This window comes from Schistocerca piceifrons, chromosome 1 (genome assembly GCF_021461385.2).
Source record: "Schistocerca piceifrons isolate TAMUIC-IGC-003096 chromosome 1, iqSchPice1.1, whole genome shotgun sequence".
NCBI lineage: Eukaryota > Metazoa > Arthropoda > Insecta > Orthoptera > Acrididae > Schistocerca > Schistocerca piceifrons.
Genome location: NC_060138.1, coordinates 686,180,679 through 686,208,407, shown reverse-complemented (window position 1 = coordinate 686,208,407; position 27,729 = coordinate 686,180,679). Strand labels below are relative to the sequence as shown.

General features: G+C 39.1%; 1 protein-coding gene across 4 annotated transcripts in view; it reads right to left on the bottom strand.

The window, feature by feature from the left end:
* The window catches only part of LOC124709528 (exonuclease mut-7 homolog), a 232,064-nt gene that overhangs the window by 41,753 nt on the left and 162,582 nt on the right, over nt 1-27,729 (bottom strand). For all 4 annotated transcript variants that reach the window (XM_047240847.1, XM_047240845.1, XM_047240848.1 and 1 more), the window contains 2 exons: nt 22,176-22,307; nt 21,883-22,040 (listed from right to left, as the gene is read on the bottom strand). In XM_047240847.1, the coding sequence (XP_047096803.1) occupies nt 21,883-22,040; nt 22,176-22,307 (290 nt within the window). The remainder of the gene's footprint in view (nt 1-21,882; nt 22,041-22,175; nt 22,308-27,729) is intronic.

The window sequence follows — 27,729 nt, the reverse complement described above, 5'->3', positions numbered from 1 at the left end:
ATTGACCTGTACCATAAGAAAGTAGGAATCAAGAGGGGCGTATCTACCGAAACGGAAGGAGAGAGTGCACTCATAGGGTCAATCCATATGCAAGGTATAGGTACGGTTCCAAAAGGGGAAATGGACGGTATCGTGACAGAAGTCACACATTTTACAGGGATTATTCTGGTAAGTTTGAATTCTATATACCACTAGCATTATTATATTTTATGAGAGTCGGAAAGTCCTCCAGAATACAAACGACTATGAATAATGACACTAATCGGTAGTGAGGAAAAATTGTACAAAAAATTAGAATACAGAATGAAAATGTGGATACTAGGTACATTATTAACGTACATAATGGTTATGTATAAAATACCGTGTGTTCGACCTGAGGAGAGGGAGATGTAGTGCTTCGAGAATTTACACATAAATTTTGGAACCACTCAAGCTTCTGCTGCCTACAACAAGCGATATTTTAAAGATAAGTGTGAGAGAAAGCCTATTTACTGTGCAACACATGTCTGTGTGTGCAAGATTGACGTTTATCGAGAGAAGACAGGAGCTGCGTCAGACGAGCGGCACCGACAAGTTTTTGCTGCCAGCGTCACAGAAACTGTGATGAAAAGCACAAAGAATAACTAAGTATTATACTTTGAGGTGTTAGCGAATGTGATTGTTAACTTACTTCATATCTTAGCTCTGAACAAAGCAAGACACAGGGGACATCTATAAATTATTTGGTTGTTAAAACCAGGCAATTGTGATTAGGTTTAATTGTATCTAACGGGTGTTGTCGTAGTTGACTTACAAGAATTTGTATGTTTATGTGAAACTCGTGGAGATGAAAATATACCTGAACAGAACTTTAAGTATGAGGTTACTGAGTTGTTTCTAGTGAGAGAGAGTATTTGTTAGTTCCTTTAACCAGCATTATTTCTTCGGAGAAGAAGTTGAGGAGATTGACGCAGCTGCATATTCAGAGGAGAAGATCGGCTAAGCGTTTCAAATAAAAAGTCAACTGTAATAAGGGAAGTGTGAAGTTCGCAATCTAGTTTTGCACCGCTTCTCTTGTCGCCAAAACCATTAGAATGGATGTGTAGGTGCGTAAATGAAGCACCCATAGTCAAGTTTTGAACGGACGGGACTAGTACAAACGGAAGAGGATGGTTTGATTTGCAACCCATGTAGTAACATTGAGGACACACAGGATATTCAGGGACCGGATACAGCGGGCTGCTAGGTAATACGCGTGGAAGGACCAAGAGTATTTCCTATCAAGCATGAGACCAGGAATTTTGTAGCTTCAACGAACGGAACAGCAACAGAACCAAGATATAAAGATGGTCGTAGAAACCAATTTCGCTGCCAGAAATTCATACAAACGGTTTTGTCAGTGGAAAAACAAAGGCAATCGTCGACACTGCACGAGTAAAGATGAGCGAGAAAATGATGAAGATGCCGCTCGGAGACAGTTCTGTGGAGAACTGTAACAGATGACAAAAAATGTCAACAAAAAGGGACCCGGAGATGCCCTACAGGAGACAGGCCATTACAGAGTTAATGACGATAGCAAAGAGGACGATGCACACGACTGAACCCTGAGGTACACCGTTTTCCTGGATAAAGGTGTCTGACAAGACAGAACACACATGTACCTCGAAAACTCTGTCTTTTAAAAATTCCTGAAGGGAACGGAGCACTGGTCACAGAAGCCCCACATGTAGTACAGAGGATACCAGTCCTCCAGCAGGTGTCTCCAAATTTAAAAACACAGCCATAGTCTGGGGTTTCCGCAGAAAACGATTTGTGACATGAGTGGACCCAGTGATGAGATGGTCAATTGCAAAACACTGCACTCAAAATCCACACTGTGCAGTGGTTAGTAAATTGTGATGCGATGGTATGTATGAAAGAGAAAGTGCCTTGCCTACAAGAGAAAGGTGCTGCAACATCCAAATATGAACAGTGGGGGAGGGGGGAATCGAGATCATGACTGAGCTCCCGCATAGTAAAGGCGGCATTGTAACACTCACAATTCTGAGAAGAAAAGGGTATCATTAGAGCCGCCTCTGCTTGTTTCTGATGGAGGAAGGCAGGGTGATAGTCGGAGGAGCTCGAAATATCCGCAAAATAGCAGCCCAAGGTGTTGGAGATAGTAATATGATCCACGATGACATTGTTTGCTAGTATCAGGCCAGAAATGGGGGAATGGATGTTGGCCCCAGCCCGCCACAGGAGGTTCGCCCACATGATGGAAGAGGGAGTGGAACTGTTATAAGAACTAGTGAATGTAATCCAGCTAGCTTTTTTGCTATCCCGAAAAGCACAACGACACTGTGCACACTTCTTTTTATAAAGAATGCAGTTTTCCACCGTAGCATGAAAGTTAAAAACATAGAGAGCATGTCTCCATGCACGAATTTTGTCATGACATGCCTCACTCCACCAAGGGACCAGGACACACTGCGGTAAAGAGGAAGTGCGAGGAATGGAATGTACTGCGGCAGTGAGGCTAACGTTTGTAAGATATTGCACCTGGTCATTGCAACTGGGGAAATGTTGGTCGTCAAAGGTCACCAGGGAGGAGTAAAACCTCCTGTCAGCCTGAGTAAGCTGCTATTTTGGTGTGCACATAGGTGGGGGTGGGAGGAAGCAAAAGGATAGCACACAGGAAACGGTTGCTCAAGTATGAGTCAGAGAAAATGGACCACTTGACATGATGGGTATGCTGGGCAGTGTGAAAGGATAGGTCCATACGGGAATAGGTGTGCTTGCACTAAGGATGCATTACCTTTTTCATCACCCAATGGACTGCAATGACACCTGATCAGGAAATTGGATTTCTGCCTTGCTCAGACCATCGAACAGCTTGGTGTAAATAACATCATGTGATGAATTCAGTGTTCAATGGGCCTTGACATGAACACGATAGCCGGGGAGCTCCATAAGCGAAGTGCCATTGTGTAAATGAGAGCAGAATTTCACAGGGCCAGCAATTGCATTAACAGCCTTCTCAATAATAAAAAGATTTACTATAGCAAAGGACTGACCATTTTCAGTAAGTGAAACCATGAGCAACTGTGGTGAAGGCTGGGAGGATCTTTGAATTGTAAGCCTCATTCCGTTTACATTCAGTACAAGTTGACTGTGAAGAAGATGACCGGCTCGGTGTGAGAAAATCCCCCTTGATTGCCAGTGTCTCCGATGGTGCGCTTCCTACTCTCAGAGGGGGGCACACCTGCCTTAGGCGATTGTTCACACCTTAGGTCACACCTCCCGAACACTTACAGAGAGACCAACCGGCAATTTGGGTAGTTAACAGCTCAAGCAATCACCCCTCCCTGGGCCTGGAAATTACACATTACACAATCACCTGTTATGCGTCAGACACATGGGCCGGCCTTCGGGAGTGCACAGGAAAGAAGAAGAAAAAGAGGAACTTCAAATGCCGATGTGGAGGAAGGGTAGGGGAAGGGGAACAAAGAAAGAAAAAGGAATGTAAAACAATGGTTAGACTGTTCTAAAATCGGCTACTGAAAATGCAGAACATCCCAGACATGTTCTCTAAGGGAGAGGAGAAAAAATAGCAAGAGGATAGACATGCAAAACAGAAGGGAAAAGCTGCTGCAAAGGCTGGGGACCTCTGGTAGCCAAGCACAAACCTACCAAAGAGGAGGGCAGTAGGGGAGCACGTGTGCAGAGCAGGGTGGGGGACATGTGTCCTCAGCTTTCTTTTATACATCTGAAATACAACCAGGCAAGAACAGGACACTGATGCTGTTGCAAAGTGGGTCACAAAATGATCGACAAGAAATGACACATCGGTATGTACACCACTACGAAGCATGCACTCGGGATAGGCATAGATCTTTGGTAGCCCAACAAACTACAGAGCCCATACCTCATATGAAGAGGCATATGATCCCACGGAGGAGAAGTAGCATGTCCCAGCATTTTTTCTCCTGTGCTTAATTAGATATCGAGCCTATGAATTGAGTGTGGAAAGGGGAGGGGTGGGGCGGTGCAGCAACGACAAAAACGAACATAGGTTAGAAGCCCAATGGCATGGGACAATCTAGCATCACTGGAGTAGTCTTCTGTCAAGATTTATTCTTTTTGTCTTCAACTACTTTAGAGGGCAAGACTCTCCCAAGGGCTTATCCACTGTGTGGGTAGGAACAGAAGAGGAGTGGGCAGCCCCGGGACCCACAGTCTGCTGCACCTTCAGCTACTAGTTGGTTTTGGGATGCTAGGCTGTCGAATACTAGTGAGAGGGTTCCCTACAGGAAGCCCTGTCACTGAGAGACCCACAAGGAGGATCTTCCCTACAGGAAGCCCTGTCACTGAGAGACCCACGAGGAGGATCTTCCTCTGGCTGGGTGCAGTGAGTCGAGGTCCCCGAATATGGTGCTGCATGAACCATACGATGGGATGGCCTATAACTCTGAGAGCTGATTTATTGGCATGACTACCAGATGTCAATGTTGAGGGTGAGGGCAGTGATAAGAAATCTGAAATGAGCAGGATGTGTAAGAACTAAAAGTTAGATGCAGTTTATGAAGGAGGACAGACACCCCTTAGCAACAAGCCGGTAGACCCAGCCCAGGCCTTTAAACCAAAGAAAAGAATCCATGCCAAAATTATGTTTTGTACAAGTTGACATCAAGGGAAAATCATTTGAAGTAGTGTTCCAAAAGAGTTTTCACTGTAGGAACTGATATAGGACACAATGTTATTAAAAGGAAAAATTTCAGTAAAGTAGCTCATCTGACAACACTGTTGTCCAAAACACCATACATAAAGGTGACATGTCATTGTGTACAGGAGAATGTGCTGTGTATTAGCTGGGGCAGAATCTGTGTCAAATGGGTGCTTTAATTGGTGCCATTGAAGTATATTTTGACTGTGACAATATTTACAGCCTTAGACAAAATTAGCGTGATGAACAAAGCTTATGTCACATAATATGCTATCATTGAACCTACAGTCAGTAAGTTGGGCAATATTTATTATCTAGTTGAGATGTTAATAGATCACAGCTGATGAACTTCTGGCCACAACTGTGGGTAACTTACTGCCAGCAGGTCCAAAACTGTCCTGGAACATCATTTCTAAGTCCTGCATGGCAGAGCAGCAGTGTTATGGTAATTTTATCTATGAGTAGCCATTTCAGTAAAGGCAGAAGTATCTAGAAATTGGAATTAGTTTTCAGCTGCATAAGCTCTGTGAATTCTGATGAGTGCCCCTTGTAGCTTTGCAAAACTGTTACAACTGTGTAGTCCAACCAGACTGGAAGACACAGGGCCTCAACAGTATATACTAAGATTTTACCAGACTAGCTTGTTATTTATTTTATGGTGTACCAAATCCTACTTCACACATGGGAGTGCCACATGTGAACAACAGCGTAAGATCTAAGAGCAGATAAGGTTAACAGGTCCAGTATGTACGGCTGGACTGTGAGTAAATTGCATAAGAAGTCAGTCTGTGTTGCCATGCACTCCTGTTAGGCCCCCATTTGCTGTGTCAAGCACTTTGTTCAACATAATGCTACAGGAGTGAGTTCTTGGCTTTAATATCCTCTCTACATAAAACAACATTTGAGTAAGTCAGGAATGATTGGTCTACAGAGTGTTAATTATGGCAGGTATTATTCTGATCAGCATCAAAAATGCTAAATAAATTAAATTCATAACAGGGAGGAAATAAAATGTCCCAAGGGCATGGAGGGAGTAAATACACATGCTACTCTCAAGACCTGCAATGGTAGTGGCAACAGTTGAAATATGCAACTGACCAGGAAAGGGGATAGCTCACATGGTCAATTTTCACACAATAGCCAGCCATAGTCTCTACAAACCAGGTTGTTCACACGCCAGGAAGACATGCCCTAAACATTAGTGTTCAAAGTGCTGCATTGAGGATGGGAAATAAAGCTTCACATCACAATTGTAGACCAAGATTTTAACTTTCTCAGGAAGAAAACCCCATCAGAAGCAAGGATGAGTGCTCCAGTGTCAGCCATGTTGTCTTGCAAGCATCAATATACGATGTCTGTTCATAAAATTCTGAAACATTCATAATTTCGCACCAATGGTGTGTTGGAGCAAAATGCAGTTAGCGTCCCTGCACACACCTGTGTTTAAGGCATGACTGCTGGAAGTTTCATTGTTGTATGTCTATTAGTTTTTGTTCAGCACTGTACTGAGTAGCACTTTGTGTTACACTGTTTGCGCATTTTGAGAAGGCAGAGTCAGAGGAGCAACACATCTGAATTAAGTTTTGCATGAAACTCAGAAAAACCTTTACAGAGACACACCAAATGAAGCAAGAAGCCTATGGTGATGAGAACTTATGCTGTATTCTTTATTATGAATGGTTCACACAATTTCAAAATGGCTGGACAGAAGTTAAAAATGACTGCATTCACGATGCCCTTCGATGTCTACCAACGGCTCTCATGTCAGGAACGTCAACTGAATTGTGCGCACCAATCGAAGACAGACTTACTGACTGACAGATTGCAGAAATACTGTAATATTTCAGTAGGATCATGTCATGAAATCCTGACACAGTATCTTGGAATGTATCGTACTGCCACCAAGTTCATCCCATGACTCATGAGTCAAAACCAGAAAGACCTCAGCCTCGCAATCTGTGAAGAGATTTTGGATCATGCAAATGAGAACGAGATGTTCCTCAAGGGAATCACAACTGGTGATGAGACATGGGTCTGCAGTTATCATATTGAGACCACAGTTCAGGACAAATGTCACAGCAATGTTGATCATTTTCCTTGACTTTGAAGGATTAGTTCATCATGAATTCGCACCACAGGGAGAAACTGTTAACTGATGGTGCTTTCGGGACGTGTTGCGAAGCCTGCAAGGAAATGTAAGAAGGAAATGGCCTGAAATGTGGCAAGACAATTCATGACTCTTGCATCACATAACACACCTGCACATTCATCCCTGTTACTGCATGACTATTGTACAACAAATGAAATCACTGTGCTGCCTCATCCTCTGCACTCTATAGACATGGCCCCTGCAGACTTTATTTCTTTTAATAACTCAAAGGAGTATTGCCATTTTCTTAACATGACAGAAGGAGTGTCAGGTTTCTTCCTAGTCATTTACAGGAAGATTCTGCCCAATGGGGAATTCTGCACACTACTACAAAACCAGGAAGACACAGCTGTACAGATGATTACCAGTGATTCTTCATTCACAGAGATCTTCAGACAATTCCCAGAGATCACATGCCAGACACACACACCTAGCACCTGTGCAGCATTCAAAGCTGTGCATAAATTTTGACTACGTCTTATAGTGCCTCGGGAATTTTGGGGTAAATTCTAGAGACCCTCATATTTCCATTGTCTCGAACACTTGTTATTTTAGAGATGAGTGTGGTAAAGTAGAACTGTGTCTACTGCACCACAATTATGTGTGTGCAGGATGGACGGGTATTGGATGGACGAGTGGCGCGGGCAGGCAGTTGCCAAGTCCGTCTAAGAAGTTACATATTCAGTTCAAGAAATAAATGCGCGGTACTCCGTGCGACGTCAAACATTATTGTGTGGACATTTGAATGTTGTTGAAAGAAGAGAAGAGACAATTACGTATTCATTCTTTCACTTACTTTCATAAGGTCCAGACTGTTGTCTTGTTAAACTTGGAGTGATTTGAATACTGTATTTATGGAAAAAAGAATGTGATAGTTTCTGATGGATCAGAACGTGTCGAGCTTAAGAAAAATGTTTTAGTTGTATGATAACAGTTATGTGTGATGAAAATACAATGAGATTGAGTTCAAAGTATTCTCGAGTGTACAGAGTTATTTTAAAAGTATAGAAAATTCCTCCAAAGTAGCACCTCATCTTCAGAGAAGAAGTTGTGCAGGACACCGCAGCCGGCTATCATGAAAAGAAGATCGGCAAAGCGACTCCAAGTAAGTTCAATAGCCAAGGGGGAATGTGGGTCTTGAACACCAGTACCCCACTCCCACCCTTAATCACCAGAAACAGCCAGAACCTGGACCACCATTTCATGCTAGACTGTGCTGCTTGACACCCCAAAAACTGAAGGTAGTGAAGCAAGAATTCTCATCCATGCTTGCACATGAAATATGCTACCCACTGAGCAGTAATCGGGCATCTCCACTACATGTTACCCCAGAGAAGAACAATGGATGGTGACCATGTAATAACTGCATATAGCTCAATGCCAGAATCATTCCAGATTGATATCCAGTGCAGCATAGTGAATATTTTATGTTCAGTGACCACAGTAAGCATATCTTTTCTACATTGGACTTAGTTTGTGTGGCACGGGACAACGTTGCTAAGGCCACCATCCGCAGACCGTTCGGACTATTTGACTTTACCAGAATGCCTTTTGGACACACTAATGCTGCACAAACATTTCAGTGAGTCATGAATGAAGTCACACGTGACTTAGACTTCTGTTACGTGTATATCGACGATGTTCTGGTCGTGTCAGACGCAAGACGAGGAAACACCAGTCACACGACATATCTTCACTTGTCTACGTGCACATGGCCTGCTCATCAACCCATTGAACTCCATCTTTGGAGCAGCTGAAGTACAGTTCCTAGACTATACTAGCTTCATCTACATCTAGACTCTGAAAACCACTTTGAGGTGCATGACAGAGGGTATGTTGCATTGTACCAGTGGGTCTCTTCCTGTTTCATTCACACATGGAGTGCCAGAAGTATGTTTAACTGAATGCCTCTGTGTGTGCGATAATTATTTTAATCTTATCCTCATAATCCCTATGTGAGCAATATGATGGGGGTTATAGTATATTACTCGAGTAATCATTTAAAGCTGATTCTTGAAACATTGTTAATAGACTTCCTTGGGATAGTTTACATCTACCTTCCAGAGTTTTTCAGTTCAGTTTCTGTGACACTCTCCCACAAATTAAACAGATCAGTGGTCATTCATGCCACCCTTGCTCACAAGCAAGGCATACAATCACCACAAGAGAAACTAGAAGCTATACTTAATTTTTTGCAGCCTACGACAGTTAAAGAATTATGACAATTTCTTGGCATAACCAATTTTTACCATTGGTTTGTTCGCAATCATACCTTCCTGGCTGCACCACTGAATAAATTCTTGCACTGTTGACCAAAGCTGAAGAACAAACTTCTGCAAAATAGTGAGGCTGAGTTGGCATTGGCCACCAAGCTGAAGTCTGTCCCTGCAGAAGCTATACTACTAGCACACTCAGATCCGCAGGTGCCTCTAACCCTGATGGTCAACGCCTCTTTCACTGCAGTCAGTGCTGCACTACAACAGTAAATAGACAAGCACTGGCAGCTCTTAGCCTTTTCCAGTAAAATGTTATCACCATCTCAACAGAATTGGTCCCTCTATGATCACATACTGTATGTTGCCTATGCTACTCTTAAGAAATTCTGTCAACTGTTGCAGGAACAGATCACTCTCATCATAGGTACAAGCCACTAACATCGATTTCAGCTACTGACCTGAGAAAGAGTCACCACATCAGCTGCAACATCTCGACTATACCTGACAGTTCAATATCAATATTGTTCATGTTGAAGGAGAACTGAATGTGCCAGACGATGCTCTGTCTTTGATCAAAGCAATCACTGACACAGTTGATATTGAAGCTCTCGCCGCAGCCCAACAACCAGATAGAGAGCTACAAGATTTGTTGGTGCGACCATCAGGCCTACATCTTCGCTGTATTATGCTCTCACTGTCAACTGTGCTGCTGTATTGTGACATTGCCACAACTAAACTGTGACCGTTTGTGACTACTGACTTTTGCCAATGGGCAACTGCCTCTTTACATAACATGATGCACCTCGGAGTACAAGCCACTATCAACACGGTGAAACACAGCTTTTGTTTGACGGCACATGGAGAAAGACTGCAAACAATATGCGCAACAATGTGCAGCCTGTCAATGGAATAAAGTTAGCCAGCACGCTAGGTCACCACTTTGCACGTTTCTTCCTCCAAATCACAGACTTCAACATGTCCATGCTGAGCTCGTAGGACCTCTCCCACATTGGAAGGATACACCTACTGTATTACAGCCATTAACTGTTTTACATGCTGGCCCGAGGTGTTGCCAATCGCCGATATTACCGTCAAAACAATCATGAATGTGTTCTTATGGGGATGGATCACCCATTTTGGTGCGTCTCTACTAATTACAACAGACCAGGGAAGACAATCTGAGTCATATCTGTTCAAAGCATTCATCATCCTACTGTGTCTGAAGCAGATTGGAATTACAGCTTGCGAACTGGCAGCGAATGGTTTCATTAAACACATGCACCCAAGACATTCAAAGCCTAAGTGATGGGTGCACCAACTACTATCACTGCCAACAGGCTCAAACCAGCTTTCTGCATGCCCTACGCTGGTACATACCCATCTACACACACCACAGACTGAACAAACACTCCAGCCGCTCCACCATCCATCACAGATGAGCAGCAACCGGTGACAGAGTCTACCTCTAATGTACTATCAGCAGTCTGTGTAGGACCCATTTTCTGATTCAACAGAAAATATTATTGACACTAAGGGGCTGAAGAGCAGTGTTATGTGTAGTGTAGCAGTGTAATGCTATGCACAAGCTATTACTATTTTTAATGGTTATCTTTCGTGCAGTTGCTGACTTACATTTTCTCTTTGTTTTACGTATGTTTTATTCTGTTGTTGAATGTGCTATTAAATGGAGTCATATGAATCATGGTTTTTATGTTGCAGTGAAGTTAATCTACCCAGTGCCGCAACAACTTAAATCTAAGTAGTAACCTGATGGTGTCAAAGAAAGGTGAGGCTGAAACTCTTCAGGATCAGCTCCACACAGAGAGACATCTCAAATGAGAGCTGGCAATTTGTAGAAAATCACCCACAATATAGAAAGTCCTTAAATCAGAAAATCAATTAAGCTCATTCAACTGAGATTTTTACCACCAGACTTCTTGACTGTGTTAGGGAAAGACTCATCAGTGAAAAATGGTAAAATACGTAAAAACTGCTGGATTTTCTCAACTAACTAGATTAACTGTACAAACGTTTCTTATCATTCAACAAGATAGATATGGGTCATTCGACGTCAAAGGGACCAATATTAACAAATTTCCCCACTTGACCATTTTTAAATCTAATGAAATTTGGTGGGAAGGTTCTATATGGTCTTTGATGGTTATATACCAAATTTCATTCCAGTACCTTCAGTGGTTAAATTCTTAGGGGATTTTAGAGAGGCTACTCACCAGCGCATCAAGTACGAAGGTACAAATGTGCCAAGTTTGCTAGGCTTCTTTAAAAGTTCTAGCAAGCATTTGGTCATTTGCTTTAATATACATAGATAACTTTTTATGCTGAATCACACCATGGTAAAAATACCTAAATATAGATACAAGCCTCTAAAGTGGCTAAAAATTCAACGTGCTATTTTGAGAGCACTGGTTTCACCGACCACTGCTACTTTTCATATGAGCCAATCGCACTAAAACTTTGGTAGTTATTCCTACCTATGATGACTATATATCAATCAAATTTTATTAGCACTGGATGCCCAGATGAAAAGATATGCATCTGCAAATTAGGCAAAATTTTCTACGTGCAGATTTTAGGGTATTGGTGGGGGCAATTTCTCAACTGTGTCTTCCTCAATCCTTTTTTTCTTGTCACAGCTGGATACAACATCTTTTAAGCTTTCAAAGCTATGTTGTTTAATTTCTGGATCTTGTATATTGATGAGTAAGAATATCTATCAAAAGTAGGGGAAATGGATTACCGATAAACACAGAAATTAATACAATTTGAAGTTGTAAATCAAAAAATATGTAATTTTAGTGTGTTTTAATAGCATAAGATTTTCCTGTGGTTTAGGGAAAGTAACTTTGCTAATAAGAACTGTTTTTACATAATTTTACAGTACAGAATATAAATATAATAAAACTTCTGAAAATCCCCTTAGGATTATAAAATCCAGAAAATCGTTATGGGATGCTATGTTGCTCTAGAACTTTTTAACCCTACACAGCATTGCCACTCAGTTTACATCGGCATTATAAAGCAGCAATAGTTTTTTAAGGCTATATCCTCACAGCAGTGATACATTGCTGAATCACCACTTTATATTGTTGCTTTCATTACTGGGAATTTTCACAGTGTAAGTCTTCTATGTGGTGTAATCTATGGTGTTGACACTGTACAATCTTAGTGTTGAGTACAGACTGTTTAAATCGTCAATAATCATTGTTGCAGTTGAAGATAAGCACTAAAACAATATGTTTTACTAGCCTAATTTGTATGTTTTATATACAAACAACACTGAATATTGTCTCAAGTCATCACCATTCTATTATGGCAAAAGGGAATTACAATCAGTTGAAATGTCACCAATTGACATGGAGCTTCTTCGGCGTAGGTCTGGGCTTGATTTTACTGAAGATGCCCAGATCTGTTCATATCAGAATACCTTGTTGACTACAAAATTTCAGTTCCTGCAGAAAACTTGCTGCAACCCATTTGGTAAAGAAAAACAAGTAACCAAGAAGGCTTGAACACCAGTAACGACTGCAATGTCTGATAGGTTTAAATTACTGACTAATGAAGTTTTTAAACCTGGTCAGAAAATTTTTACCAAATGTAGACATGAAGTGGCCCAAAAACAATCATCCCACCACAATAAGCAAGAATCACCATCCACTGAAGACATGGATGTTGTTGATGCTTGCTTTACTGCTAACACTTCACTTCACTTCATTATCATCACTTGGAGAATCATCGTTGAAGTTTCATCAAATCACAAAAGGGTTTCAATGGGATACATAAAATGGAAAACTAAGGCAATTGCCACAGCTGCTGGTGTGAGCCAATTAGTTATTGCTCAGATACAAACCGAAGAGTACCAAAAATGTAAAGGTATGAACATCTTAATTGAAGAACTTAAGATTAAGCTTCAGACTTCAAGCAATTGCAGTAATGTTCAAATGTTGACCCTGGTCCCAAATAGCAGGACTACAGAAAAAAATGGCTATAGAATTTTCTGTTTCAACTAAGATGGTGAAGAGGGCTAGGAAACTAAAGATGGCAGATGGGATTTTGGCAACAGCTGCAACCGAAAAGGAGAAAAAGCTCAATGATGGAGTAAAACAAAATGTCCTCCTTTTTTTTTTTAAGATGATGAGTTTACTCGTTTACGCCCAGGCAAAAAGGATTGTGTTGCAGTAAGAATAAATGGGCAAAGATTCACAAGCAGAAACGCTTACTCCTTTGTAACAGTAAAGAATTGTTAATTGCTTATTTAAGTGATTTGGAAATCAACTGAGCTTCTCAAAATTTTGTGAGCTCAGGCCGAAATGGTGTAGTACAGTTGGTGCTTCTGGACCACATTCAGTACGTATTTGGCTTCAGCAAGATCCATCCACGATGACTACAAGGATTTGACGAAAAAACTGTAAGCAGTTTGGAATCAAAAGATTGTGCAGATTGCCCAGGAAAAATGCAACTAGAGGCTTTTCTTGAAGACGCTTTTAAGGGCTATGGCCCTGAAGAAACAATGGAATACAAGCAATGGGTCCATGCTAACAGAGACATGTCAGAGGACTGTTCAAGATTGCATGGAGGCATCGACTTCGAAAATTACTGGTTTAAGAAGCCATCACTGTGTCGAACACTGAAGTTTATATCTTAAGATATCTCAAGCAGCTAAAAAGAAATCTCGCAGAAAATGAATAAATTATAACAATGGATTTTGCTGAGAATTTTTCCTTTGTTGCTCAAGATGCTCTGCAAGGATTCCATTGGGAGAATAGTCAGGCCACATTTCATCCATCTGATGTCTATTTTGGTGGCAAAGAATGTCACAGTATTAGCGTTTATGTGGTCAGTGAATGTTCTGTCATAATAGCATTGCTGTCCATGCCTTTCAAATAAAGTTAACAGCTTATTTAAAGACAAAGATTGGAAACAATGAGAACATTTATTACTTCAGTGATGATTCAGCTAACCAATATAAGAATTTCAAAAATTTCATCAATTTATGTCTGCACGAAAAGTATTTTGGCATCACTGCTGAATGGAATTTTTTTGGAACAAGCCACAGTAAATTGCCTTGTGATGGGATTGGGGGGAACAGCAAAAGCACTTGCAGCCCTGTGATGATAGTGCTCCAGGTATAAAGTTTGTTGTGTACCAAAAGAAGAAACTGAAAATATTCACCATGAGCAAGAAAAAAGGTTTTCCATGGGACATACATATCTGGAACGAGAGAGAACCAATTAATTGTAATCAGCATTCACAATTAATACCTTCGAAGTAGATGAAAAAATTCCAGCGCATTCAATTATAGGTTTATAACCAGAACAGTACGTTGCTTGTATGTAGGGCAATTTTTGGTGGGTTGGAAACGTGTATGAAGTTTCACATGAACAACAAGGCATCTTCATCAGCTTTATGAACTCACACGGTTCTGCTTGTTCCTTCCACTGGCTGATTGCTAAAGACACCTGCTGGATTCTGGAGCAACATATCTTCTTGACTTTAGATGCATCATCAATGTCATCACCAGGAAGACAATACAGTTATCCACAATCTGTCATTGAGAAAATTGTAGAAGTATTTAACCAAAAATGGAACTGACACACTATTATCTTTGTTATGCATATTTGCTGTGTTTTGTACTATAGTTGTTGTTATGGCATGTGTTAAATTATTGTTTGAAAATCACTTATAGCAGTGGTCAGTCAAACCTCGGCTCTCAGAATAGCGCAACAAATTTTTTAGCCACTTTAGAGGCTTTTATCTATATTTAGGTACGGCTAAATAACTGATTTTGGCCATGGTGTGATCAGCATAAAATGTTGTTTGTGTATATTAAAGCGAATGACCAAATGTTTGCTAGAACTTTTAAAAAACCCTAGCAAGCTTGGCACATTTGCACCTTCATATGTGATGCAAAGTTTAGTAGCCTCTCATTAAAAGTCCCTAAAAATTCAGTCTCTCAAGATTCTGAATTGAAATTTGGAATGTAACCATTAAAGACCATATAGAACCTCTACAGCAAATTTCATTAGATTTGGAGATGTTCGAATGGGGAGCCATGGTCCCCTTGACATGGCATGACCCATATAACACAAGAAATGGGAATAGAAAGTCACTTTCCAGAAACAATTGAAATATGTGGAGAACAGTCCTCAAAGGAGATTAGAGACTATACTATCACTTTGGAGCAATCTCATGCAAAAAGTTATTGAGAGGAGTAGAAGTTCTCAAGAGTCTGAATAATGTCCGTTTTATGCATATTGGGGAGATTAACACGATAAACACCAGAAATAATTTTAGATCCCGATAGTGAAGTTAGTATTATTTCTCAAGTCAGCTATAAAAAGAGCACACAAAATGGAAAAGACCATCATTTCCAGTAAAGAATATCCAGATTTTGGGCATATAATGTTCATATGGATGTAAGGTAGAGGAACAAACTGTTCTACAATTCAAGATGGGCTCTAAAAATTTTCCAAGAGCTGTTAGTAGTCCCAAATACATAACTATCCTTTCGGAATGGGCTGTATGCAAGAAAACCATGCTACAAAAAAATGTATAAAATGAAGACTATAGAAAACAAAGATGGAAATGTTGGTAACCATCATACAAAAAAAGCCGTGTATGATATAAGCAGGAATATGTGTTATATCGTATGGAAGTGGGAACAAGCAATCAGCTCCAATTCAAAAACCAGAACAGGCAGAACATGAAATGGATCTATGGAATGGGTAGGAGGAGTAAGGCAGACAGAAACTGAAAATAGCCTGTGCAACCATGTTAAGTATGAGTTGTAGTAAATATGGTAACAGTAATATGAAAAACCATATATGCATAATCACTTCTGTTTACAAAAATTTGCTTATACAGAGTGACACAGTAAAACAGGAACATTTTCACAATCCAATAAAACTAGAAGTGACCAAGGAAAGGAATTGCAATTATATTAATTGAAACCTTACAGCTTTTCCATTTACAAAAAATTGATGGCATTTATCATTGTTTAAAAATTACGTCCTTTAGATGGTATCCTCCTACGAATACATTCGTGAAATCTGCTGTTGAGATTCCTCATTGACTGCTGCAACATCTCAGCTGGGATACTGTGAATTGCATCCCGAGTTCTCTGTTTTAACTCATCCAGGGTTCTTGGTTGAGTCGTGTAGACTCTGCTCTTGACACAGCCTTACAAGAAAACATCACAAATGGATAAATCTGGGGATCTAGGAGGCCAAGGAATGTTACCGAATCACAAGATCACACGGTTGCTAAACAATTCTCGCACATATGCCACTGACTGCTGTGTAGTGTGTGATGTCACTCCGTTCTGTTGAAACCAAGCTTCTTGAATGTTTGGAAAGTTGTTCATTGCAGGTGTAATGACAGTTCGTAACATCTCCACGTAACGAGCAGCACTGACAGTTATTGTGTTTCCCGATAATCCCATGTGATGAAACACCACATAGTACTGTCACTTTACTAGTGAGTAAAGGGCGCTCATGAATGTCACTAGGATTTGTGTTTGCCCAGTAATGGTAATTCTGTTTATTCACATAACCTGCGAGATGCAAATGTGCCTCAGCTGACATCCACTTGTTTAGAAATTCATCGTCATTGTTTATTTTTGTTACCATTTGTTGACAGAATCCTAATCGTAACCATAATCATTGTCCTTCAATTGTTGCATCATCTGCAGTTTGTAAGGATGAAATTTTAAATCAAGATGAAGAATTCTGTGAACACTCTTCCGGGACATTCCAACCCCTGCTGCTTGCTTACGAATTAAACGCCATGGGCTCCGTAAGACACACTCGTGTACAACATCAATGTTCGCTAGAGAATACACACTTCTTGGTCATCCTGTTGGTTTCCTCTTGAGGGCAGATCCAGTCTCTTCAAAGTTATTAATCCAACACTTTATCGCGTGTTTCGACAGTATGGCACCATGACTGTCCTAAATTATAAAAATGTCAAAACTCCCTCTGCGCCGCTACCAAACTACCATTGTTTTCACAAAACATTTTTATGGCTAACATAAGCTGTTGTTCGTTCCACTGATTCATCATTACTGAAGTGGCAAACTGTTTACTCGCTAACTGTCATGAACCCACAGTGCTGCCACCTGCCCATGGCTGCCACTACTTATTTCAAGCATTCCCGTAATTCTGTGTCACATTGCAAAATCACATCAATCAGGTAGAGCACAGAAAAACAAGCAGGGAATTTGTTAACTGATAAGAGAATGAATAAGTAGTATTAACAACAGCACATTTATATCTTATTAATAATAATAATAATAATAATAATAATAATAATAATTATAATAATAATTCCCATGGAGGCCTGGGAAAAGAATAGGCCTCCGGTATGTTCTGCCAGTCGTAAAAGGCGACGAAAAGAACAAACCACTAATAGGGCTAACCCCCCTTTTAGTGTGATTACTTGGTTCAGGACAGAACTAAAGAAGCCTCGGACAAGCGCCGTCATGGTCGGGGACGACGCTTGAACCCTATGCCCGCCCACAATGGTAACGACACTGCTAGCCAACTGGAAAATGATTTAAATCCAAATAGAGGTGTTTTGCAGGATATGCTTCCAGCAACCACCCTAGAAGGAAAACAAAGACAGAGGATGAGATGGTCAGATGAAGTTAATCGACACCTCATGTTCTGTTATTACCAAGCAACAAACCTAGGAACCAACACAACTGGATACAGATCACAAGTATACACAACATTTATTACCAGATACCCAGAATTAAAATTTTTAACAGAACAACGACTAGCTGATCAGATCCGTGTAATAATAAGAAATAACAGGATACCCCAGTCAGAATTAGAAAACATCAAACAACAAATACCGGAACAAAATAATGTGCAATCAGAAGAAGAAGAAGAAAATACAGTAATGGATTCAAACATCCCAGAGCAAACAAACAAAGACCAACACGCATCAATTAAACAATCAGAGGAAAACGAAATCTTAAGACAGCCACCAGAACAAGCACAAATAGAACGCGAAGAGACACACGTGTTAGATATAGAAGAGAAATTTCAGCTGACATATATAGAATACAAAGACACAAATACAGACATCAGACCATTCTTGCATAGACCGCCAAATAACCCACAAGTCGAAACAACAATAAAAACTATCAACACAATCATACACAACAAAATAAATGAAAATACAACTATGGAAGAGTCACAACTACTGGTTTATATAGGAGCACTCACTACACTAAATATACACTCTAGGCAGAGATCAGAACAAACCAACACACAGAAGAAACCCACAAAACCAGCATGGCAACACAGGCTACAGATCAGAATAGAAAAACTGAGAAAAGACATCGGACAGCTAACACAATTTATAAGAAATGAAATATCAGACAAAAAACGAAAAAGGTTAGGTAAAATCTCACAACAAGAAGCAATAGAGCAATTAGATGAAAAGAAGCAGAAATTACAAGCACTGGCCAAACGACTTAGAAGATACAAAAAAAGTGAAAATAGAAGGAAACAAAACCAAACATTCAACACAAACCAAAAGAGATTTTACCAAACAATAGATAACACACACATTAAAATAGACAATCCACCAAACATAACAGACATGGAACACTTCTGGAGCAACATATGGTCAAACACGGTACAACATAACAGGCATGCACGGTGGATAGAAGCAGAAACAGACACATACAAGATGATACCACAAATGCCTGAAGTGATAATTTTGCAACATGAAGTCACCCAAGCAATTAATTCTACTCACAATTGGAAAGCCCCTGGAAATGATAAAATAGCAAATTACTGGCTAAAGAAGTTCACCTCAACACATTCACATCTAACTAAATTATTTGGTCTTTAAATATGTCTGCTTGTGTCTGTATGTGTGGATGGATATGTGCGTGTGTGCGAGTGTATACCTGTCCTTTTTTCCCCCTAAGGTAAGTCTTTCCGCTCCCGGGATTGGAATGACTCCTTACCCTCTCCCTTAAAACCCACTTCCTTTCGTCTTCCCCCCTCCTTCCCTCTTTCCTGATGAGGCAACAGTTTGTTGCGAAAGCTTGAATTTTGTGTGTATGTTTGTGTTTGTTTGTGTGTCTATCGACCTGCCAGCGCTTTCGTTCGGTAAGTCACCTCATCTTTGTTTTTATATATAAATTATTTAACAGTTACATTGCAGACCCATACACATTCCCTGATACACTTACACACGGAATAACATATCTGAAACCTAAAGATCAAGCAGACACAGCGAACCCAGCTAAATATCGCCCCATAACATGCCTACCAACAATCTACAAAATATTAACTTCACTCATTACACAGAAATTAATGACACATACAACACAGAACAAAATTATAAATGAAGAACAAAAAGGCTGCTGCAAAGGAGCACGAGGATGTAAAGAGCAACTGATAATAGATGCAGAGGTGACTTATCAAGCTAAAACTAAACAAAGGTCGCTACACTACGCATACATTGATTACCAAAAAGCTTTTGATAGTGTACCCCACTCATGGTTACTACAAATATTGGAAATATACAAAGTAGATCCTAAATTGATACAGTTCCTAAACATAGTAATGAAAAATTGGAAAACCACACTTAATATCCAAACAAATTCAAATAATATCACATCACAGCCAATACAGATTAAGCGTGGAATATACCAAGGAGACTCATTAAGTCCTTTCTGGTTCTGCCTTGCTCTGAACCCACTATCCAACATGCTAAATAATACAAATTATGGATATAATATTACTGGAACATACCCACACAAAATCACAATAAATGGCTCTGAGCACTATGCGACTTAACTTCTGAGGTCATCAGTCGCCTAGAACTTAGAACTAATCAAACCTAACTAACCTAAGGACATCACACACATCCATGCCCGAGGCAGGATTCGAACCTGCGACCGTAGCGGTCGCGCAGTTCCAGACTGTAGCGCCTTTAACCGCACGGCCACTCCGGCCGGCACACACAAAATCACACATTTGCTATACATGGATGATCTAAAACTACTGGCAGCAACCAATCAACAACTCAACCAATTACTAAAGATAACAGAAGGATTCAGCAATGATATAAATATGGCTTTTGGAACAGACAAATGTAAGAAAAATAGCATAGTCAAGGGAAAACACGCTAAACAAGAAGATTACATATTGAATAACCACAGTGACTCCATAGAAGCGATGGAAAAAACAGATGCCTATAAATATCTAGGATAAAGACAAAAAATAGGAATAGATAATACAAATATTAAAGAAGAACTAAAAGAAAAATATAGACAAAGGCTAACAAAAATACTGAAAACAGAATTGACAGCAAGAAACAAGACAAAAGCTATAAATACTTATGCTATACCAATATTGACCTACTCATTTGGAGTAGTGAAATGGAGTAACACAGACCTAGAAGCACTCAATACACTTACACGATCACAATGCCACAAATATAGAATACATCACATACATTCAGCAACAGAAAGATTCACATTAAGCAGAAAGGAAGGAGGAAGGGGATTCATCGACATAAAAAACCTACATTATGGACAGGTAGACAATTTAAGAAAATTCTTTCTAGAACGAGCAGAAACTAGCAAACTACACAAAGCAATCACTCATATAAATACATCAGCTACACCACTGCAATTTCATAACCACTTCTACAACCCTTTAGATCACATAACATCAACAGATACGAAGAAAGTAAATTGGAAAAAGAAAACACTACATGGCAAGCACCCGTATCATCTACTACAGCCACACATCGATCAAGACGCATCCAACACATGGCTAAGAAAAGGCAATATATACAGTGAGACGGAAGGATTCATGATTGCAATACAGGATCAAACAATAAACACCAGATATTACAGCAAGCATATTATTAAAGATCCCAATACCACAACAGATAAATGCAGACTTTGCAAACAACAAATAGAAACAGTAGATCACATCACAAGCGGATGTACAATACTAGCAAATACAGAATACCCCAGAAGACATGACAATGTAGCAAAAATAATACATCAACAGCTTGCCTTACAACATAAACTTATAAAACAACACGTTCCCACATACAAGTATGCACCACAAAATGTACTGGAGAATGATGAATACAAATTATACTGGAACAGAACCATTACAACAGATAAAACAACACCACATAACAAACCTGACATCATACTCACCAATAAAAAGAAGAAATTAACACAACTAATCGAAATATCCATACCCAATACAACAAATATACAAAAGAAAACAGGAGAAAAAATTGAAAAATACATCCAACTGGCTGAGGAAGTCAAGGACATGTGGCATCAGAATAAAGTTGACATTACACCAATTATACTATCAACTACAGCAGTCATACCACACAATATCCACCAGTACATCAATACAATACAGCTACATCCAAACTTGTATATACAATTACAGAAATCCGTAAGTATTGATACATGTTCAATTACCCGAAAGTTCCTAAATGCAATATAACATATACCGTACAGTTAAAAGGAAGTGCCGCTTGATCAAGGTCCGCATCACGTCCCATTTTTTAACCAGACTTAACGTCTGAGAAAGTAAAGAAATAATAATAATAATAATAATAATAATAATAATAATAATACAAGAGTGAAAGTAGTTGGAGGACATGAAACTTACCAGAATTAAGAGCTTATTATAACATTATAATAATGTTTTATACATTTCAGTACTTCAAGTATATCAGGGCAATTTGTCAAACAATCTACACAATTTAAAACTGTCAACAGCTACATCTGATAATGCACAATACAAACTTACAATTTCCTTTTGAGTCTTCTTAGTAGATTTTGGAACCTTCTTAGGTGACTTCAACATTTGTATTATGCTATTACATATTTCCAAGAATGGAATACCTTGTTCTGCACAACACTGTTCCATCACATCAAAAACTTCCAACAGGCAGTAAGCATCCAATGCTGACCATGCAACATGAGAAAAAATATATACAGACAACTAGCCTAAAAAAAATAATATTTGTTACAGAAAACATAAAATTAAATGAATAGTGTTATATCCAAAGAAAAGCAGGAAAAACCTAGAGAAATCTGTACCTGCATATACTAGTTGTCCTCTACGCAGCGGCCTCTGCTCCCAGTTGGAAAACTGATCAGATTTGTCTAAAGGATGTCCTTTGCACAATTCCACTAACCGGGACAAACTCTCCCCACTTGTGTTTTCACTTCCTAGAAATACACCAAATTCTTGTTACCAAAGTTTAAGGTCAATTATATCACATAGGAAATACACTGATTGTCCTACAGTGCTCTTTTGTTGTTACTCCATTCTGAACTTTAAATTGTTTACAAGAGATTAAAAACCAACAAAATTATGTTTATTTAATGAAGAATTTTTCTAAGAAACTCAAATATCTAAGTTTAAGGTTTCTTGAAGTACATCATGCCAATTTCTTCTGTCCTGAACTTTTCCCAGCAGACTTTCGAGGTTGGAACTCATTACTTCTTTGCCACCTCATCCTTTGCCACCCTCTTCACCTCGTGCCTTCTTCTCCAACATTTACATCTTTTCCAGCAATCATGTATTCTTAAAATGTGCCCAAAGTAGGGGCAGTATCAGACCTTCACAGAGCAATCTGGTTTTATTTGCTGTGATACTGCCTTATACATTTTCTTTGTAGTCCATGGAACTCTACTGTGTTTCCTTGAACACCACAATTCAAAAGTGCCTAGCCCATGCCATTCAGCTTTCCTTATGATCGAAGTTTCACATTCATACATAACAGCTGAAAAAACCATAACCCTTACTATAAGGATCTTTGTTGTTGAAGTTATGTCTCCACTCCTTAAAGCATTGTCACAGTTGGACATTGTCTTCCTGTCAAGTAAGAAGCGCCTTTTGATTTTGTGGCACCACCAGCAGCAATCAGGGAGTTGAGATAACTGAATGTATAAACTACCTCCATTGGTTCACCTCCTATACACCATGGAATGGTAGGTTTAGTTCCCATAATTTTTGTTTTCTTCACTTTCAGGATTAGACTAGCCTTTGCACTTTCTTGTTTCACTTTCAGTAAGAGGTTTTATTCTTTTAGCTCCTCTTCACTTTCTGCCATCAGTATGGTAACACCCGCATATCGAAGATAATTCGTATTATCCCAACTATTTTAATTCTGGTTTCTTCTTCATGCAGGCTTGCCATACTCATTTCTGAATTTTGACGCATTTAGTTGTTCTATATATGGTTTTCACCAAGGCTTCCTGGCCAAAGTATTTCCATATGAAATGACTGAGATGATCTATCTACAATACTGCAAATTACTTGTGTGGGACTGCTGTATCCAGATCAAGGCACCAGCGGTGATGTCACATTGTGCCACAAATTTGGTGACATACAGTATCAATTAAAGGTGTGTTCACATGATGCCTTTCTTCTCTTCCATCTCGTGCACGTGTTTACGCTTACATTTCCAACAACGCAACTACTCATGCATTTGTGCATGTGTTATTTCCTTGACATGCAGGCTGTGCCTGAAAGTGCTTTGCTTCTGAGCTTCAGAGGGAATCTCTTGCGCTGTTTGGAAGATGACAGGCAGTTGGGGCTCATGTGTGTTTCCTTGTGTAGTATGTTGAGGTTATGTTTTAAGGCAATTATGTGCAACACTGTTGACTTCAAAGAAAGCACATACAAAATTTTAGATGATTATAGACAAATAGAAGACATATAGAATGCTGCTCCTGAAGATTGTTTGAACAGAAATTTGAGATGCTATCCCTTGAGTGTCAAGTATTAGGTAAAAAGTTTCTGATCATGTCATTGCAAATAATAAGATTTTCTCAAAGTAAGAAAAGTGAGACGAGGCCTTCAAAGTTATGAAAAGAGAATATGAAAACAGTAGGCAAATATACAAATTATGGTGCCATAATAGCACTACAATTGTGGAGCCTCATGTCGGAACAGAAGAAGAGAGAGAGCAGATGGTGCTCCTCAACAAAATACTAGGAATTGAAAAGAACACTGAACAAGCATCCATTTTAGTGGATTCTGTGGTCTATTGGAATTACTAAATTTGTTGACTATGAGAATGTTAGCCTATATACAATATCTTTTAATTGAAGTTGTGTAAATGATTTTTCACAAAACAAAATACAATTAACCATCACTGGCCGACAAAGAATCTCCCTTAAGTGTTTCTCAGTTTCAGGAACAATCACTGAAATTCTTTGTTTAGAAATACAAAATGTGTATACAAGTCACCAGTTATGAGTTAATAAAATGTTATTGCCAACCTTAATCACTACAGTTTCCCAAGGAGAAAAATCTTACATCTCACTGCAACCACTTCTGGAAATTTGCAGACAAAACATTGCCATCACCTTGTATTTCTCGTACCTCTTGTTATTTAGTTACTGTTTTGCCCAGATTCACCTTGTGCATTTTTTCTGTTGCCTTTCATCACAATAAACACAGCACAAATTGACCAGCAAAGAAACGGATGCAAAGCAGACTGCTTGAACAATGGTGCATTGTGCTGACATGAAAATACACATGCATACCTGCATTCTTTCTACTAATTTTTGTGCACACTTTTGTTCCCATGTGTTAGAGATTGGTCATGTGAAAAGACACAATGTGTGGACCCATCTTGATGGTAACTTATGAAGGCCTTGGGCAAAATATTTTGGTAAAACATATGTTAGATTCCACCGCACATAAAAATTTCTTAACACCCTTTCAGTGTGCTAATACTCAGTTACAGGGCACAGCAACATAATAACTCATAGATACAGCCTCATCTGACAGTTTCATTAGTAGATTATCTACTTGCATGTATGCATTGTTTATGCAAAGAAATTATAAATGCAACATTATTTCTCACCTGAAGGAATAACGGTAAACATGATGTAAAGATAAGCACAGCAACAACTCTCTCATTATTAAACTTGGGAGTGAAACTCTTCCAAGGAGAGATCCCCAGTGGTGGGACTGACTTTTTTGAAATTATCTACACTGTTATGTAAATTAAGACCCCAGATATCACACACTGAAGCAATTCATTCTGGTGGGCCCTCACTTGTAAGCAATTCATGCAAACAATTTCAGAATGTTGTGTGACACACTATAGCATTAAAAAAGTTGCATCAAATAGTCTAGTTGTATGATGTGATGCAGGAGGTTGTGGGTCCAAACCTCACCTTTTTATTTTTAAATCCTCCTAAAAAGACTGTTGATCATTTTTATTCAGTTAATTGATTTAAATGTAATTTTTTGTTTCCATTCCTTTGTCACATCATTTGAATCATAACAACAACTTCTTCGTTTGCTCTCATTTTTCTCTCCATCATTCTTTTTCCACTCGAAATCTTTGTTCATGAGTTTTTAATTAATTGTATACATTAATTTCTATTTCATTTCTTTTCTGTTATCACCCTGTTTTTTCATATACATTATTGCATACATTGTATCTATTTTAATTTTGCTTTCGTTATTCTTATAAACCCTTCTTTCATTTAAAAGTTCATTTGCATTATTTTGTCCACAGTGCAATAAGAATTTATGTTATGTTTTAAATGTTTGTATGATGATTACCATGCAAAAAAATTGCACATCTGGTAACAAAAAATACATTTTTCACACCACTGCACAGTCAATATAAATAGATTGTTCTTTTGGTTTCTAAGTAACAGATTGGAATTTTCAAATAATTGAATATTGTAATAGATAAATGTAATTATATTCATAGTCACAAAAATTCTGATTGAAAAAAGAAATATATAAGAAAAAATGGAACAAATGGAAAAAGTTCATACAGTGATTAAAATAATGTGACAAAGGAAAAGATATAAAAAATTACATTTAAACCAATTAACTGAATAAAAGTAATGATCCAAGTCATTTCAATGAAGATTTACCTTTATAGGAAAACTTACTATACCTAACAAGATTTGAACCCACAACCTCTTGCATGGAAAGCTATTATGGGATTAAGACTGGTCGATCTAGCAGTGAGATGCCCGAGTCAACCAGTAAAGTATGTGTGGGAGTCTGTGAATATGCCTGCTCTCATCTTGGAAGATTAGCATATCCACAGTATTATCATCACGAAGATGTATAATAAAGAGCATCACTTGGTCACCAAGAATATTGAAAGAAACATCTTGGTTCAAGCAGTTCTTCAGGCTTTCCTGGCGACATGTTGACATGTTAAAGGATCAGGTCTTCTGCTGCTTGTTTGCACACGATATTTTAATGACAGGACTCACTGTTTCTTCAGGAGCTCTCTGAATTTGGCAGAAGATCCGATTATTCAACATCTTGGTACATGTTCACAGTAATCAGAAGGAATGAGCCAAAGTCGTGGAATGAAAGCACTCCAAAAACCTTATAGAACCACACCCTCCACCCATTGCAATTTAAATGCAACATTGGATGCACCCACTTGCAACATTCACAAATAGGCAAAACCATGACTTGTCTGATCATACTACATCCTTCACCTGTCAGCTACTGTCCTGTTTCTGTGTTGCTTGGTTTCCTGAAGATGCGAAGCTTAATGTGCCACTGTGAGTACTGGTCTTTTCTGAGGTACTCAACTCCAAATGTCCGTTGTGTGAAGTTCCCTTTGCAATGTTTGGACAAAATGTGGTTGTGATGGACCTGCAATCACAAACATCAGTAATTTCTGTTGGGCTGAAAGCTGAATGTCATAGACAAGAAGTGATACTCATCTCTCCACTCACTGTCAGGTTGGATCCTTTTATGATGTCTCTTTTTATGCCAAGATACGTGGCTGCGAATGAAACCATTCCTTGTAGATATGATGGACATTGTGCATTGATACACTAACAAATCAGGAAACTTCATTCACAGTCTGCTCATAAGTATGTCCAAACATATCTCCTTTTTGTCATTGTGTCATGTCTCCACATTGGCCCATTTTATTATGCTGATTTCATATAACCATCTGGCACGTACACGCCACTTCACTGCCATAATTTACGTCACTGGTGGAGGATCACATGAATAACTGCTACCAACTGCAGACAATCTACAGTGCTCCAAACTTAGCAGCATTTTTTTTTAGGTGGGTGGAGGGAGGGAGGGGTCTGAATAATTCTGTCCAGTGAGCTTACTTTTCCTGTTATAACATTTGATAGCTTGAAGTTTATGTGTACATCCAAATTTCACTTTCCTGGTTTCTCTCTTTGTCTGGAAAAATATGGCCCTTCACTTACATGCATCTTTTCATATAGTTGTATGTGTAAGCAATAGAATACAACAATGCTGGTAACTAGCAGATACTTCTTTTTTATAGTGTCGGTACTTACCAACAAGTAAATGTCACTGTTTGGTAAGTTGATTAATTTTTCCATAAGTGTATTCCAAAAAACACACACACACACACACACACACACACACACACACACACACACAAGCGCGCGCGCGTGCGTGCAGTCTTTCTTGCATTAGCATACATGGTTTTTGTATTTCTACCCGATTGCATCACAACTATTTTTCTTCTCCTCCTCCTCCATTATTTTCACACCCTTCCAACATATGTTCATTACAACATCACACATAAACTGTTCCACATGTTTTCATAGAGGAGGAAATGGAGTTCCGTATTTCAAAGATGTGGCATCCTTCCAA